The 13,261-nt window shown below is 41.0% G+C and overlaps 1 protein-coding gene across 1 annotated transcript in view; it reads right to left on the bottom strand.

Annotated features, from left to right (window-relative positions):
- The window catches only part of ZBTB11 (zinc finger and BTB domain containing 11), a 40,478-nt gene that overhangs the window by 8,452 nt on the left and 18,765 nt on the right, over positions 1–13,261 (bottom strand). Inside the window, exons 2-8 of the mRNA XM_004606742.2 lie at positions 10,901–11,136; positions 9,577–9,808; positions 7,315–8,159; positions 6,156–6,332; positions 4,797–5,042; positions 3,177–3,321; positions 618–735 (exon numbers count right to left, since the gene is read on the bottom strand). Of these exons, the coding sequence (XP_004606799.2) occupies positions 618–735; positions 3,177–3,321; positions 4,797–5,042; positions 6,156–6,332; positions 7,315–8,159; positions 9,577–9,808; positions 10,901–11,136 (1,999 nt within the window). The remainder of the gene's footprint in view (positions 1–617; positions 736–3,176; positions 3,322–4,796; positions 5,043–6,155; positions 6,333–7,314; positions 8,160–9,576; positions 9,809–10,900; positions 11,137–13,261) is intronic.

The following is a 13,261-nucleotide window of genomic DNA, read 5'->3' as shown; positions in this document are numbered from 1 at the left end:
AGTCACCTCAATGTATTTTTAGGTCCTAGATTTAACCTAGGGAAGCAAGTGCTCTACCACTGAGTTATTCACCCCCTCAAATAGTAGCACTGCACTGTAGCACTGTCACCCTGTTGTTCATCGATTTGCTCGAGTGGGCACCAGTAACGTCTCCATTGTGAGACTTGTTACTGTTTTTGGCATATCGAATATACCACAAGTAACTTGCCAGGTGCTGCCGTGCAGGCAGGATACTCTTGGTAGATTGCTGGGCTCTCCGAGAGGGACAAAGGAATTGAAGCTGGGTCGGCCACGTGCAAAGCAAACGTCCTACCCGCTGTGCTATCATTCTAGTCCCCTCAAATAGTATCCTTTAAAAGTAATTTTTATTTATATATTTTTGTTTTGTTTGTGGTCACACCCAGTGGTGCTCAGAGCTTACTCCTGGCTCTGCACTCAGTAGTTACTCCTGGTGGTACTTGGGGGGACCACATGGGACACCAGAAATTGAATCTGCGATGGCCTTATGCAAGGCAAGCACCCTACCAACTGTACTATTGCTTCTGTCCTGAAAATGAGTTTTAAATAAATTAAGAACAAAAATAAATGATTGAATGGGTCACATACTAAATACTTACTGAGTACAGTGATAACCTCGAACCTCAGGCTTTGGTTGATGTTTTTTCAGGTGCTTGCTCAGTCCAGAGCCCCTGTGAAAAGACTTTCCACAAACTGAGCAAAGGTATTTTGACTCACCTATAAAAGATAAAAATCATGTCATAAATCCAGCAATCATGTATTCTCCCAACAGAATGCTTCAAGTCTTATTTCAGAAGTTATTTCCTAAAGGCATCATGGAAGCTGTAACATTTGCCAGCTACCTTCTAACAACAAACTTAGTTAGAAATCCCCTTTTCTGGGGCTGGAGCGATAGCACAGCGGGTAGGGCGTTTGCCTTGCACGCGGCCGATCCAAGTTCGAATCCCAGCATCCCATATGGTCCCCTGAGCACCGCCAGGGGTAATTCTTGAGTGCAGAGCCAGGAGTAACCCCTGTGCATCGCCAGGTGTGACCCAAAAAGAAAAAAAAAAAAAAAAAAAAAAAGAAATCCCCTTTTCTGGGGACAGGGAGAGTACATGCATTACGGCACTTGCCTTATATGCTGATGGGCCAGCTCAGTCCCCGGCACCACATAATCCCCATCACCACAGGGGCCACAGGGGTGCAGCCCAAACTCCCCTCTCCTCAAAAAACAAAACAAAAAAACTTACAATAAAATAAATTCAAATCACAATTTCCATACTAGACCACTGGCAAGATTACTATCCAGAGGATTTGTCATGCTTAAGCAATTATCTGAATTATAACAATATAGAGTTGAAAACAACCCGCAAAGACAACTCTTCACTAAGTCCATGCGACTGCTTCAAGTATATGAAAATAATTATTTGTAAGCTAAAATTCCCAATAAATTTATAAGCCACAAACACATGACCATTCATTTAGGTATCTTAATCTAAATGATGTGTAATGCTGGGAATACTGGGGTAGAATAAAAGCCTTATATGTGTGAAGTCTTGAGTACATGTCCTAGGTACATATTAATAAAAATAAATTGTGCATGATGCTTATTCATTTTTCTACATGAGAGAAACAGTGAATGTTTCTGCTATTTTGGGACCGCTGTGGAACCATGCAGTAACAAGGATCAGATTAAGTCCTCACTCTTTGGAGATCATGTGCTCCAGACCTTTGAGCAAGCTCTCCAGACTGTTTAGCTTTTCAAACACACGACAGCCGTAAAGTAAGAGGCCAAGGACACAGGCTGGAATGCATGCATTCCTTAGGAGAGGCCTGAGTTCAGTCACCACCTGCTTTTCCAGCACCATCAGGAACAAGTCCCAAGCATGGAATTGGGAGTAGGCCCTGCACACTGACAGGCACAACCCCAAGTCAAAACTAAATAAACAAAAAAATTAGTTTTAAGTCAAGCCCTTTTGTTTGTTTTCTTGTTTGTTTGTGGGCCACACCCATCTGTATGTACTCAGGGCTTACTTCTGGCTCAGTGCTCAGGAATCACTTATTTATTTATTTATTTGGGGTGGGGGGGTGCGGTCCACACCTGGCTATGCACTGGTGGATCATATGGAATCGAGCCCAGGTTGGTCATATGCAAGGCAAATGCCCTACCTGCTATGCTATCACTCCGACCCCAGGAATCATTTCTAGCAAGCTTGGGAGATCATAAGGTGCTGGGAATTGAATGTGGATTGTCCCATGCAAGACAAGCACCATATACACAGTACTATCTCTCTAATCCTTTAAGAAAACCTTTAAGTTTACTTTTAATTTAAAATCTATACATGCACTCATCTCTGTATCACTGTGATTCAAAAAAATTATAGCTCCATCCATTTTGAGGCAAAAGGAATTAAATAAAAAGGACCACCACAAAAGGGAACTGCTCAACACTATTTGTCAAAATAATCACAAAACCTGGACATGGGAAAATCAACCACAGTATCCACACTGACAGGTTTTTGTTTCCAGACACAAGTCCGGATGAGAGAGGCAGCCTGGACACAGAAAGTAATCACCCAGAGACAGGCTCAGGGGACAGAAAAAGACTCTCCCCATTCTCACTGGAGGCAGAAAAGATGGTCCCCAGAACCCACTTTACAACGGTGACCCCAGAAGTAAATGGTCAACAAAAAGGAGAAACATGCGTGTCAGCAATATTTCTAATAATGTCTGTCCAGCGTATTTGACTATAAAGGACACCTAGGTTCATGGGCCAGAGGAGAATACAGCAGGTAGAGCTCTTGCCTTGCACAGGGCTGAGCCAGGATCGATCCCTGGCATCCCCTATGGTCCCCCAAGCCCATCAGGAATACTCCCTGAGCACAGAGCCAGGAGTAAGCCCTGAGTCTCACTGGGTGTGGCCCCAAACCAAAAACAACAATGAAAAAAATCAGCCTAGTTTCTATCTCTTGGGGCAGTTTGACAAACTCTTTGTCCTATTCTCACCTTATTTCTCTGTACTGTGTTTTCCTAATAAACTCTTTTTGCTTTAAGAACTCGATGTATTCTTTCACAAACTCATGTTTCTGGTAGCCAACCGCCCCCCAAAAGCAAACCCACATAGTAGTAAATTAATAGTATATAATACGTGACTGTCTATATTAGTTTCTTATTACCTGTGTGAATACTCATATGCTCTTGAAGACTCCGTTTGGTAACAAATGATTTATCACAGAGTTCACACTGAAACTGTTTTTGAGACTGATGAAGGCTCTGGTGTAATTTTAGCCCGTGTTTGTAGATGAATGTCTTTCCACAGACCTAAGACAGCACAAATGTTTATTTGTTTCTTTCTGGTTTTTTTTTTTTTTCTTTTTTAAGCCATACTAGGAGGTGCTCAGGACTTGCTCCTGGCTCTGAGCTCAAGGATCTCTCCCAGCAGTACTCAGGAGACCACATAGGCCGCCAAGGATTGTACCTGGGCTGGCCTTGGGCAAGTAAGTGCCCCGCCCACTAGACTATCTCTCAGCCCTTACACAGCACAGGTATTTAAAGCAGTGAAATACAGGGAGGACAGAGAAATTAGTATGCTATTTCAGATTTCAAAATCTGTAAAGTGATAGTAAATACTCAAATAAGTGTCAACAAATTAGTTAGCTGGTAATCTTCTGATTCAGAACTTGCTATCAATTATTTTTCTAATAATCCTGTGATCATTGAAGAAACAGTATCCAAAAACCCTGCGATCCATTCGAGATTGATAACAGAAAGTTTCACAAAGTATTACAGCAACATTACATTGCCATGACAATTTCTAAACACTTTTTTTTCTTTATTTTTTTTTAATCTATGAACCACACATTTTGATTACAACAGGCAAGATACCCAAGCAAGTTAGAATTTATAAATAACATGTTCAGGGAATCACCTGAATCCCAGCTCTGGGAACATAATCTCTTTTTGGTCTTTCTGTCTCCATCTTTCTCACTCTAAGAATTTTGTATCAATTCCTACTGCCGCTGATGGTTCCCTAAGTCCCTACGGGAGTGCTCCCTGAGGACAAAATCAGGAGTAAGGCCTGACCACAGTCAAATGTGGTCCCCCAAATGAACAAAACAACAACAAAATCTCAAAACGGAATCAGTTGAAGAGTTTATTGTACATGTTTATATTTTACTGATTATTATAAAAAGTTAAATAACCCAAAGCTCATTAATCAGTGGATGTTTTATGCAGAAGTCATAGCTGAGATAATCTCAGTCTGCAGTTCTTGAGACACAAAGCTTGGGCAGGACTTTTGTTAAGGAAATCTGTTTAAGCAGATCCTTTCCAGTTTAGACTGGTCCTACTGAAGGGTAAAGGATAACAGGGAGGAGTAAGTAGCTGCTTATTCTCACCTGCAATCTTGTGAATTCCATTACATTTCATAAACACCCTACATACCATTTCAAATTACAACTTCAGACAGCAAATGACACAACTTCTGAATGACCCTTGACCTAGGCACAAAACTTGAAGGCATATAGTTCTCTGTATACTTTACAAAAGCGAAGCTGAACCAATCTTATCATCAGTTAAATTCCAATATTCTTTAACTATAAAGTAAATATATGGAGCCAGAGTGACAGTACAGCAGTACACTTGCCAACCCAGGTTGGATCCCCTATATCTCAATTAGTTCCCCAAGCCCACCAGGAGTGATTCCTGAGTACAGAACCATGAGTAAGTCCTGAGAAACAGGTGTGCCCCCCAAACAAAAAATGAAAACAACAAAAACAAAAAGTGTAACGCTTTACCTGGCATGCATGTGGCTTCACACCTGTGTGCTTTAACATATGTATTCGAAGAGAATATAATTTAGGTAATGTTCTTCCACATATTGAACATATAAATTCTCGTTTTGTTCTGCCCTTCTCAGATGATGTTCCTGATGCCTCATTAGATGCAGAATTTGAAGAGGATGAAGTCGATGCATCTTTTTTGGTATGTCGAATAAGGTGAGCTCGCAAGGAGGCACTGTACTGAAACTGCTTTTTACACAACTAAAATTAAAAGTATGAAAGTTTTCAGTTTTTTAGCAGAAAGTTACATTACAAATATAACACTGCCAATGTGAAACTGAATTTCACATTATTGAAACTTGTTTAAACTCATATTCCAGCTGTCCATTTCTTATAATTTTTATAAAGCTTTCATACTCTTTACACAAGCCAATAATCTACATATGACATAAAACAGGGTTTTTTTTTTAAAAAAAAAAAAACAGGTTTTTTTTAAAAACCATTGGGCTGTGAACCCGTGGGGATCTACATATATAAAAAGATCGAAAGCCAAAATAATAATAATAATAATAATAATAAATTTTAAAAAATGGTTTAAAACCCGACAATACCCAGAGAGAGAGAGAGAGAGAGAGAGTGCAAAAGGGAATGCCCTGCCTAAGTCGGGTTTCATAACTGTGTTTCCCAAGTTCTGTGGGCCATTTATTTGGCCACAAATAAATCAAATCTGAGAAGGGTTGTTCAGGAAATAATCTGATTTAGTCAGCCAAAGCACAATCATTTAGATTTTCCAAGGACACTTAAAGTCTGAGGAGGATGTCATTGGGACGTTTGGTTTGTAGCCAGTTTGTCAAAAGCACAGATGGTAACTACTTTGGAGCATTCAACTGGTGTATGAAGCTGAGGTGGTTTGGGGAGACTAAGTCCTTTATTAGTGTAGTCTTGAGAATGACAGAAAATGCCAGGAAATTTTAGCATCCTGCTGATGTTTGAGGATTGCCTATTGGTATGAGAAAGCTTTCACATACTTACTGGAGTTGTGCCCCCAATCTCACCAATGCTGACTCTTTCAGAATTGGACCCCATATTTCCCATTTCCCATGTCTTATTCATTTTAGTGAAACACCACTGCCAACAACCTCCTAGGAAGTAGTTTCGAAAAACTTTTGAGACAATATGGATCAGAAAATGTTCTTATTCTACCATCACAAGTAACTGCTAAGTTTAACTGATTATAGACTCCTAGTTGAAAAAAAAACTTAAAATATTTGAAGACATTATGGCTGTGTTACAATTTTAATATAACAATGAAACATGAAATTGGGCTCTGTCGTGAAATTTTAGCCATCTTCGATTAGCTTTCTAGATACCTACCGGACATTTGTAATCTCTAGTCCTTTCATGTTTCAGTGTGTGTGTTATAAGGGCATACCGTCTCTGGAAAACCATTCCACATTCCCCACATTTATGGGACAATTCTTCAGAATTCTCTTTAGCATCTCTTTTGGGCTGTTTCATTTTTTTTCCTCTTTGAACTAATTTCTGAGCCACCTAAATAAAGAATGAGAAACACAATCCAAATATTCATTTTTATTTTTAAAGTTATGAGTCATGTTATAATAAGTTCAAATTTACATCACCTTATCAATATTGTTGGTTATGTTTGGATCTGTCCCCCCAACCCTTCCCTCAGTTCCCAGTGCTAGGAGTTGAACACAGGTATCACACATCTCAGGCACAAGCTATTTACTTATCTTTTTTTTTGTTTTTTTTTTTTTGCTTTTTGGGTCATACCCAGCAATGCACAGGGGTTACTCCTGGCTCTTCACTCAGGAATTACTCCTGGCGGTGCTCAGGAGACCATATGGGACACTGGGAATCGAACCCGGGTCAGCTGCGTGCAAGGCAAACGCCCTACCCGCTGTGCTATAGCTCCAGCCCCCTATTTACTTATCTTTTGAGTTTTGTTTCTGTCATGCTTTGCAATGCTGGGCACTGAACCAAGGTCAACCACATGCAAGGCAAGCACCTTAACCCCTATACTTTCTCTCTGGTGCTTGAATGAGCTATTTAAAACATTAAGTTCTTTTCTATAAGCACCCTCTACCACCACCACCATTAATACTCCCCTGGGGGCTGGACCGATAGCACAGTGGGTAGGGCATTCGCCTTGCACTCGGCCGACCCGGGTTCAATCCCCGGCATCCCATATGGTCCAAGCACCGCCAGGAGTAATTCCTGAGTGCAAAGCCAGGAGTAACCCCTGAGCATCGCTGGGTGTGACCCAAAAAGCAAAAAAAAAAAAAAAAAAAAAAAACTCCCCTGAAGAGAATTCACCATGAGCATATGTTTTTCCTTAGGTTTTTGTTTTTTCATAGGGAATATTTTGGCAGTTATGGGAATACAACCCAGGGCCTCACACATGCAAGGCAAACACTCTACCACTGAGCTATATCCCCTGCCTAAGCATATTTTTCAATGCGAAGCCTTGAACTTTAAAGCTAAATCCACAAAAGTCAATTCCTCTCCATACCTGTTGAACTGCTGACTTGGGAATGGCTTTTCGCTTCTGTAATTTTTTCTCCATTCCTTTGTGTAGTCGGATATATCCCCCTTCATTAACAGAACGCTGCCGAAGCCTGCTCTTATAAGTTTCATCCTCAGGGCCCAGCTCTGTCTTTACTGTTGGTACCAGATTGTCCTCATCTTTCGAAGGCTGGTGCTCAGTATCCTGCATGTGCTCTGTAATATCTTCAGCACAGGTGTCTTCAGCTGATGCATCAACTCCCATTTCTCCATTTTCCAGAGAGCTTTTGATGACATTCTCTTTAGAAAGTTCAGGATTCATATTAGAGATCATGCTATCTTCTCTACTATATGAGGTTTCCAGTTGTACCTGGTTGCTTTTTGTTACCACATCAACAGATTCCATTTCAGGAGGGGACTCGGTTATACAGCCTACAGGTGAGAGAGCAGCTTCAGCCTCTGAAGAAACCTGGGGCTCAGGTTGTTGTTCTAGTTCTCCATTTTGCTCAGCCTCAGGCAATTCTCCATTTACCAGTAACACAATTTCACAGCCCCCAAGTTCTGTAGATAAAGTTGCCGTGGTTGCCTCAGTGCTAGTCACAGGAGGTGCTGGACCCTCATTTTGTTCTGGCAAGTCCTGGGTAGATGCAACTGTTTGTACTTCACCCTTCTTATATACTGTTAGCTGCTTCTCTTCCATTAGTTTGTGTACACTTTCACAGATTTCTAAAACTTCTGACATGAAAAGATGGCGAGCCAAGACAGCTACATCAGCCATGCTACAGAAGTCAAAACTTAGCACAGACGTATAGGCAAACTCCAGCAAAGGAAGGAAACTTGCCTTACAAAAACCTGTAAGGAACAAGATAGGGAACAAAAGAAGTCAACTGCCAATTAAAACAACTTGTAAGAAATAATACATGATTTTGAAAATATGAAGCATGATATTAAGACTAATGTGACCACTTAATCTACACATAGAAACTCTAGGTTTCTGTTGTGTTCTGCTTGCTTCTTAAACTTCGATTAGCCTGTTTCTAAGAGCTGAGCCCCTCAAAGCCTAAAATGCAAAGTTACTACCAGATCAAAGAATTGTTAAGGAGCAAAGACACAGTACAGCAGGCAGAGCACTTGTTTTGCATGAGGCTGACAGGTTTGATCCCTGGCTCCATTTACAGTCCCCAGAGCCCACCAGAAGTGATCCTGAGCCCAGAGCCAAGAATAGGTAGCACCAGGTATAGCCACAAAACAAAAACAAAAAAACACATTAACAAAAAGAGCTGCTGAAGGCGGTCATTTCCAAACTGTACTTCTTAAGAACCCTGGGGCATCCTCAAATACCCCTTAAAAAATAGCTGCTGGAAAGCAGAGGGAGACAGACGATTTGTAGGGTTTATAGCTTATCTGTCCCCAAATCTCCTTCAGTAAATAGAGATATTCTACCTATTTCATTTCTTTTTTTTTTTTTTTTGCTTTTTGGGTCACACCTGGCAATGTACAGGGGTCACTCCTGGCTCTGCACTCAGGAATCACCCCTGGCAGTGCTCAGGGGACCATATGGGATGCTGGGATTAGAACCCGGGTCGGCCGCGTGCAAGGCAAACGCCCTACCCGCTGTGCTATCGCTCCAGCCCCCTATTTCATTTCTTTTGGATTGGGGTCACACCTACCAAGTGCCCAGGGGTTGCTTGCTTGTGGTGGTGCTCTATGGAACATGAGGTGCTGGGAACCAAACCTGGGTATATATACTGCAAGCACTTCAGCCGCCATCACCTTGACTCCTAGTGATCTCTACTTGAGTAACATTAAGTCCATACACAAGTTTTACTGTGAAGCCTTCTGACTAAATTTTAGAAGCAACATAAGAGAGGTATGGGGGTCGGGGCAATAGTAACATTTTGTTTTTGGGCCACACCTGGCAGTGCTCAGGGGTTACTCCTGGCTCTGCACTCAGGAATTACTCCTGGTGATGCTCAGGGGACCATGTGGGATGCTGGGTTGGCGGCATGCAAAGCAAAAGCACTACCAGCTACAGAAATCAAAACATAGCACAGAAGTGCTAAGTAAGAGGAATGCTGACCTTTTCTAGATCTCTACCCTGGAACCTTACTAAAATGAAGGTCAGTTTAGCTTATTTTAACGTTACAAGTGGGTTCTTCCCATGGTAGCATGAAGGCTGAGTCTGTGATAATGACACTGCATGAGCGCAGAAACTTACCCCTCTTACACTGCTTATTAAAAAAGAGCAAGAATATTAGAAAATTCTTACCAGAGAGATCCACCACTGCCTCATGACTGGAAACAGCTCCTTTCTCAATAAATAGATCTCGAAAATATTCACTATTAGCTGACAAAACAGATTTATGGGCTTTGTATTCTTCTCCTTCAATTAACAAAGTAACATCACAGAACTGGTTGGAGAGTCTCTGTTCATTCAGCTGTTTTAAGACAGCCTGACAATGTTTTGGAGATGATCTTTTCACAACTCCTTTGGTATCAACCTATCAGAGTTTGAAACCGAGAGTTTATTATGTACCACTGTATTTCTACTAATAATAAAACTTAAAACACACCTTTCCCATTTAAAAGATGCCACTAATATTACAATATCCCTATATTCTTTTTTTCTTATTGCTTATGTATTTAAATGAAAAGATGTCGCAGGGGCTAAGGGAATGGTTCAAAGGGCTGGAGCACCTGCTATGCACGTAGGAGGCAAGGGTTTGATCTCTGGCACCATGTGCTTCCTCATGCAGAATAACCTATGAGTACCAACAGGTGGCCCAAAAACAAAACGAAAGAGAGATGTGAACTCACTCTTCTCGAGGTTTAGTCTACTTAACCCCAGTGAAAACCTACATGCCATTTCTTGCCCCTTCTTTCTCCAAAATCATATATGTGAAGCAAATGCAGGTGAAAACTAAAGATCTAGCAACCTAATTCTGCTATAGGACCCAGAGATATTGTCCAGGCATACACTGTCTACTTATACCAAAATACCATTGAAAAAGAAGAGAGGAAGTGTGAGAATAAGAAACGAACAGGAACATTCCTGACCAAAAGTGAGGCAAAATGTAGTTTTTGATTTTGTCGTATTGTTCCTCGCATGTGGTGGTGCTTCAGGGACCATGGGGGGATCAACAAATTTAGGCCTCCCTTATGTAAAAGCCCACCCCTTAGTAACCTCCTAAGTTACTAAGGAGGTAACTTAGTCTACTGAGTTACCTCCACAGGTTCAACATTGGCATATTTTGCTGTATGTAACACATAATTTAGACATAAACCCACTTCAATTCTTTTGTATTAGTGCCAAGAGTCATGCAGTTTCATTGGTCTAAGAAAAAATCCAGAGCTAGAGAGACAGCTCAATGGGTTGAGCACATGATTTGCACATGAGCATCCAGATTCCATCCCTGGTACAACATGGTTCCTGAGCACTGCCTGGAACAACCCTGAAGCATTAGCTGGGAGTAGACCCTGAACAGCCTCAGGTGAAACCCCAAAACCAAAAACTGAAAAAGAAAGAATTCAGCAAGACTACAAATACTAATGCACTATTACAATGTTCAAACTGAATGGAAAGTGTCACTCACAAATACAAGTTCATGTTTGGATACTGGCTTCTTTTTTGTAGATTTGGAGGCAGTATTTGAAAGTGAAGTAAAGTTGCTTAGGTCATCCTCCGATTCATTACTTTCTTCTCCAGATTCAAGGTCCAGTCCCAATTCTTCCAACATTTCTGAAGTATCTGATATTGGACGGGAGCGATCCAGTTTCTCCTGGCACTTGCTACACTGTTTAATGTAATCTTTTACTTGCTTCAATATGCCTATAAATGAAAATAAAAATTAGTAAGTCTATTATCTCCAAGGAGATAGAAGCCAAGCAGCTAAAATTAATAGACACTCCGGTCCCCGTGGCTGAAAACTCTGGGGAGCCGTGGGGACGTGAGTGGGTCAAGTACCTGCCCTGCTGAAATCTTGTCCCGACAGCCGCACCCACACCTCATGCCATACTATGCCAAGGGCTCAACTCCATTGCTTTGCTAATGGCCAAAACTACAAATCTCTGGCTTGAGGATGGCTACCATGGCTACGGCACCTTCTAATTCCTCAATACTGACATTCCAGTAGTGACACACCAAATAAAATGGGAAAGTCACAGAAGCCAACTAAACTCAACAAACAAAAACAATAATACAGAAGGCTCAACTAGCAACAAAGAGCTCAGTGAATTCTTAAGACAAAGACTTAATCTTGTGATGAGATATAACAAACTTCACATAAAATTTGATTCTTTTATACTTATTGATTTTATACTGGGCTGGAGCAATAGCACAGCGATAGGGCATTCACCTTTCACGTGGCTGACCTGTGTTCGATTCCTCCGCCCCTCTCGGAGAGCCCAGCAAGCTGCCAAGAGTGTATGGAGCTTGCATGGTAGAGCCTGGCAAGCTACCCGTGCGTATTGGATATGCCAAAATCAGTAACAATAAGTCTCTCAATGAGAGACATTACTGGTGTCTGCTCAAACAAATCGATGAGCAACGGGATGACAGTGACAGTGATTTTATATTAGAGCTTTCTTATCTAATCAATTTCAACTTTAGAATTGTATTAACAGCTATGCCTTTTGCCTACATTTAAATTAAAAAATTTTTTAAAAAAGACTTATCTTCAAAGAAAAGAGAAACAAACTTATTCTTACTTTGAAAAATTGACCAGATTATAGTAATTTACATACTAAAGTATTTCTGAGTGCGTATGTTTGAGTATGTGTATGCAGACACACAAAACATGCACAAAGTATATGAGCTTAGAGCTTTAAAATTTAAGATATACCCTCCACCAATTAAGATTACAGATTAGTGGACCAGAGAGATATCTCAAAGACTCTGGAACTCATGCTTTGCAAACAGGAACCCTGAGATCAATTCCCATTACCACATGGTGCCTGGAACAGTTCCAGGATTGACACCGCCAACCCCACAATAATACACAAAGAATAATCCCTGAGCAACAACCCCTCAAAAAAATAATACAAATGGTTCGCTTCTGGGCTAATATAGACAACTATGTTGTTCATTCCCATTTATGTATTTATCAAGTATATAAAATGATTATATACTCCCACTTCCATATGAATTACAACTCATTTATGCACCAATTAATGTGAAATTGCCTACATTCAAGTTTTGTTTTTGTTCTTTGGAAGTGTTAGGTTTGGGCCACACCCAGGGGTGGTCAGGAGCTATTTCCGGCTCTATCTTCAGGACTGTCTCATGGCCATGCATTAAGAAGTATCGAAGTATCAAGAACAGAGATAGATATAAAGATATAAAATTACACCATATTCCTTTTATCTTCAACCTTTATGTGGTATTCAACAGTATTTCTTAAATCTATCATACTGACTTTCTCAACTGTATTGTCATTCAAAAACATATACATCTGATGGAGTCAGAGCGACAGCACAGCGGGTAGGGCGTTTGCCTTGCACGAGGCGGACCTGGGTTCAACCATATCGTTCCCCAGGCACCGCCAAGAGTAATTCCTGAGTGCAGAGCCAGGAGTAACCCCTGAGCATTGCTGGATATAACCCAAAAAGGGGAAAAAAAAAAAAAAGGGCATAGGGCATACTGTAGGATAACATAGCCTCAAGTAGTTTAGGTTTGTTGGGTTACTCCCATCGAAGTGCTCTCATTCCTCTGTGTTTAACCTAAACTACCTGAGGTGATGTTATCCTACAGTATACATCTGAAATTAAATTCAGAAAATTCCTTTTTTTTTTTTTGCTTTTTGGGTCACACCCAACATCGCACAGGGGTTACTCCTGGCTCATACACTCAGGAATTACCCCTGACAGTGCTCAAGGGACCATATGGGATGCTGGGAATCAAACCTGGGTCGGCCGCATGCAAGGCAAATGCCCTGGCACTGTGCTATTGCTCCAGC

Source organism: Sorex araneus, chromosome 2 (assembly GCF_027595985.1).
Source record: "Sorex araneus isolate mSorAra2 chromosome 2, mSorAra2.pri, whole genome shotgun sequence".
Classification (NCBI taxonomy): Eukaryota; Metazoa; Chordata; class Mammalia; order Eulipotyphla; family Soricidae; genus Sorex; species Sorex araneus.
The sequence above is the reverse complement of the archived record's forward strand: the minus strand, read 5'-3'. Positions and strand labels throughout refer to the sequence as shown.